This window comes from Protobothrops mucrosquamatus, unplaced genomic scaffold, assembly GCF_001527695.2.
Source record: "Protobothrops mucrosquamatus isolate PMUCROS unplaced genomic scaffold, P.Mucros_1.0 scaffold79, whole genome shotgun sequence".
Lineage (NCBI taxonomy): Eukaryota > Metazoa > Chordata > Lepidosauria > Squamata > Viperidae > Protobothrops > Protobothrops mucrosquamatus.
Genome location: NW_015386456.1, coordinates 11814 through 16267, shown reverse-complemented (window position 1 = coordinate 16267; position 4454 = coordinate 11814). Strand labels below are relative to the sequence as shown.

The following is a 4454-nucleotide window of genomic DNA, read 5'->3' as shown; positions in this document are numbered from 1 at the left end:
ATTATTTTAAAATATTACATAGTTCCTCTAAAATTCAAGCTTATCTGGTTTCTTGAATTATTAAGCAAATCTTGTATCTTTTGACATTTTGATTGTAACTGAAAAATACAATCTTTGTTACCTGAGCCAGCTTAGGTCTGTTCCACTATTACTAGCATCTTATCCAGTGCATTTTTTGTAAAAAAAAAAAAAAAAAAAAGGTGCCGGAACTCACACATGTCATACAACCTGCCTGGCCTACCCTACAAGGTTTACCTCTGTAGTTGAAAAAAAAACCTTTTAATTTTTAATGTATCTAAAAGACTAGGATTTTGTTCAAGGTAAGCTAATACTATTAATGTTACCATGCACAAATCCGTTGAATCTGGTGCGTTCTATGACAAAAAAAGCCCTGATCTTATCTAAGGTAACTTAGATAAAACAATGTTTCTTGGTCATTTGAGAATGAAAAATGTCCAAGCAAACTATTGAAAAGAAGTCTTCTGTTTCTCTTTGCCTATATAATCAGAAAAAAAATCTTTGTTTTAAATGATTAAACCTTCAAAACATGTACAATTTTATTCTTATACTGTTCTGCTCATTCAAATATCATCTAACAAAATGCTTCCTAAAAACAAAAGGGTTTTCCCCTGTTGATTTTGTCCAGATTTTTTTTATTTCCTATTGGGGAAAAAATCTTTTGCAAATTTGTCTGATTTTTGTATCACTTTGTATCAACACTTTGACTGAAGAGCTAGTCTTTACTAGAAATGAATATCCTGCTCTGTCCCCCCCAAAAATATTGACAGTGATTTTTACCTTCTGTGAGTTACTGTATAAAATCTCAATTCATTAAGGGAAGGTGAAGGTTGTGTGGCAGTAATGGGTAAATTTATTTATTAGTATCGCATCTTTATTATTCTTACAAATAACTCAAGGCAGTGAATAAGTCCAACACATCTTCCTCCTATTTTCCCCATAACAACAACCTTGTGAGGTGGGCTGGACTGAGAGACAGTGACTGGCTCAAAGTCACCCAGCTGGCTTTCATGGTTAAGAACTATGATCTCCTGGTTTCTAGCCTGGTGCCTTAACCTCTCGACCAGATTGGCTCTCAAGCCATGCCATCCACAACAAAGGTATAATGAATGATGTTAGTCTGTGCAAACTGTCACTGCCTTTTCCCATTTAGTGTAGCAGTACTATTCCAGTTTCATACATTTTACAGTCAGCAAGGTAATATAAGCCCTGCCAAACCTGTTTAATATTTGTATCCTGTCTGAATATAAAAGACATTATGTTCTATTAAATGTATTGCTGAGTATACATTTAAAATATAAAGTCCCATCATTTTAATCACAATTTACTTGTAAATTATGTTTGGATCTGTCAGCCTTATGAAATGGACCAAACTAGGAAACCAACCCCACAGGAAGATTAGAACTTTTTAACTTTTTAACTTCATTAAGATAGGACAGTGATGGCGAACCTTTTAGAAACCGAGTGCCCAAAAACTGCCCCTGCCCGCTCTGCCCCCGCCCTGTCCGTTCCACCCTGCCCCTACCCCCCACCTGCCCACAGGGCCTCCCACCGCCTTCACGGCCAGCTGCAGCAGACGGGGCATGAGGGTGGAGTCTTGTCCCCGCTGCCCGGCTGCCATGTCCTTGCCTGCGCTATTTCACACGGGCTGTGCCTGGGGGTGACTCTCCTTGGGGGGCTCCTGGTGAGGGGGCTGCGGCGGGTGGCGGGGCTGAGGCGACAGCACACATGCCCACAGAGAGGGCTCTGAGTGCTCCCTCTGGCACACCTACTATAGGTTCACCATTACTGAGATAGGAGATGGGCTATAGTAACAGAGTCTTTCCAACCTGTCTACAGGGGCAAGCCAGATTGAGTCTCTTAATACTACTTTCTTTTCCAGGATTTAAGGAATATATGTGCCCTTGTTTCTGTATTGATTTATGAATATTTCTTTTAAGGCCATCTCCATGGCTCTATGCAGCATCCAAAGAATACATTGAAGTTTGGGTTTTTGGTAGAAAACTATAGTAGTATTTCAGATAAAAATTAAATTATATCCATATTGTATGAAGCATTTGCATGTTCATCCAGAAGCCCAACAAGGCAGCTATGTTCCTTAATAATTATGTTAAAAACTTATAAATTTATGTATATAATACTGTTTCTTTGTGTGATCTCTCAACCATTGATTCACAGGATTTAATTTTATATATGGTATACAAAAGTGAACTCAAGGGAGGAATACTTTTATTTAAGTGTGTAGAAGATCTGGACAGACTTGAACAATGGGCGCTATCTAATAAAATGAAATACAATGGTGAAAAAACTAAGGTTCTACATTTAGGCAAGACAAACCAAATGCACAGGTATAGTATAGGTGGTACTTGCTCGACAGTAGTAACTGTGAGAAGGATCTTGGAGTCCTAGTGGACAATCACTTAAATATGAGCCAGCAGTGTGCTGCAGCTGCCAATAAAGCCAACACAGTGCTAGGCTGCATTAACAGAGGAATAGAATCAAGATCACGTGAAGTATTAATACCACTTTACAATGCCTTGGTAAGGCCACACTTGGAATACTGCATCCAGTTTTGGTCACCACGATGTAAAAAAGATGTTGAGACTCTAGAAAGAGTACAGAGAAGAGCAACAAAGATGATTAGGGGACTGGAGGNGGGGAACTACCAGAGGACTGGAAAAGAGCTGATGTAGTTCCCATCTTCAAAAAAGGAAAAAAAATGGATCCAGAAAACTACAGACCTATCAGCCTGACCTCAATACCTGGGAAGATGCTGGAAAAGATAATCAAACAACGAATCAGCGAACACCTAGAGGCAAACAAAGTCATTACCAAAAGCCAACATGGGTTTGTCAGATCCCAGATTTGTTTGCCAGACAAATCTTATTGCATTCTTTGACCAAGTGACAAAATTAGTGGACCAGAGGAATGCTGTGGATATAATTTACTTGGACTTTAGTAAGGCATTTGATAAAGTAGATCACAACCTACTACTTGATAAGATAGAAAAATGTGGGTTAGACAGCATCACCACCAGATGGATTCGTAGCTGGCTGACTGACTGTACTCAGTGTGTGGTTCTCAATGGAACTGCATCTACATGGAGGAAATGTGTAGTGGGGTGCCCCAGGGCTCTGTCCTAGGCCCAGTTCTCTTCAACATCTTCATGAATGATTTGGACCAGGGGATAGATGGAGAACTCATCAAATTTGCAGACGACACCAAGCTGGCAGGAATAGCCAACACTCCAGAAGACAGGCTTAGGATATAGCAGGACCTGGACAGACTTGAACACTGGGCGCTATCTAACAAAATGAAATTCAATGGTGAAAAAAGTGAGGTTCGACCTTTAGGCAAGAAAAACCAAATGTGCAGGTATAATATAGGTGGTACCTGGCTTAATAGTAGTAACTGTGAGAGGAATCTCGGAGTCCTAGTGGACAATCACTTAAATATGCTACAGCTGCCAAAAAAGCCAACACAATACTAGGCTGTATTAACAGAGGGATAGAACATGAAGTATTAACAGAGGGATCACATGAAGTATTAATACCACTTTACAATGCCTTGGTAAGGCCACACTTGGAATACTGCATCCAGTTTTGGTCACCACGATGTAAAAAAGATGTTGAGACTCTAGAAAGAGTACAGAGAAAAGCAACAAAGATGATTAGGGGACTGGAGGCTAAAACATATAAGGAACGGTTGCTGGAATTGGGTATGTCTAGTTTAACAAAGAGAAGGACGAGGGGTGACATGATAGCAGTGTTCCAATATCTCAGGGGCTGCCACAAAGAAGAGGGAGTCAAGCTATTCTCCAAAGCGCCTGAAGGCAGGACAAGAAGCAATGGATGAAACTAATCAAGGAGAGAAGCAACCTTGAACTAAGGAGAAACTTCCTGACAGTTAGAACAATTAACCAGTGGAACAACCTGCCTCCAGAAGCGGTGAATGCACCAACACTGGAAGTTTTTAAGAAGAAACTGGACAGCCATTTGTCCGAAATGGTATAGGGTTTCCTGCCTGAGCAGGGGGTTGGACTAGATGACTTCCAAGGTCCCTTCCAACTTTATCATTATTATTATTATTAACCAGTGGAACAACCTGCCTCCAGAAGCAGTGAATGCTCCAACACTGGAAACCTTTAAGAAGTCTGAAATGGTATAGGGTTTCCTGCCTGAGCAGGGGGTTGGACTAGATGATCTTCAAGGTCCCTTCCAACTTTTTATTATTATTATTATTATTATTATTATTATTATTATTATTATTATTATTATTATTATTATTATTATTATTATTATTATTATTATTATTATTATTATTATTATTATTTCTAGGTATAATACTGTATATATTCTAAATATGCTTTTGCTTGTATCTTGTGCAGGTACAAAACTCTTTTATAATGTGGAAGGCCTTACACATAATGGAAGGAA

At 39.2% G+C, this 4454-nt stretch overlaps 1 protein-coding gene across 1 annotated transcript in view; it reads left to right on the top strand.

Annotated features, from left to right (window-relative positions):
* LOC107284315 (transmembrane protein 68) overlaps nucleotides 1–4454 on the top strand; it is a 16151-nt gene that overhangs the window by 2298 nt on the left and 9399 nt on the right. The window contains exon 3 of the mRNA XM_029283415.1: nucleotides 4406–4453. Within this exon, the coding sequence (XP_029139248.1) occupies nucleotides 4406–4453 (48 nt within the window). The remainder of the gene's footprint in view (nucleotides 1–4405; nucleotide 4454) is intronic.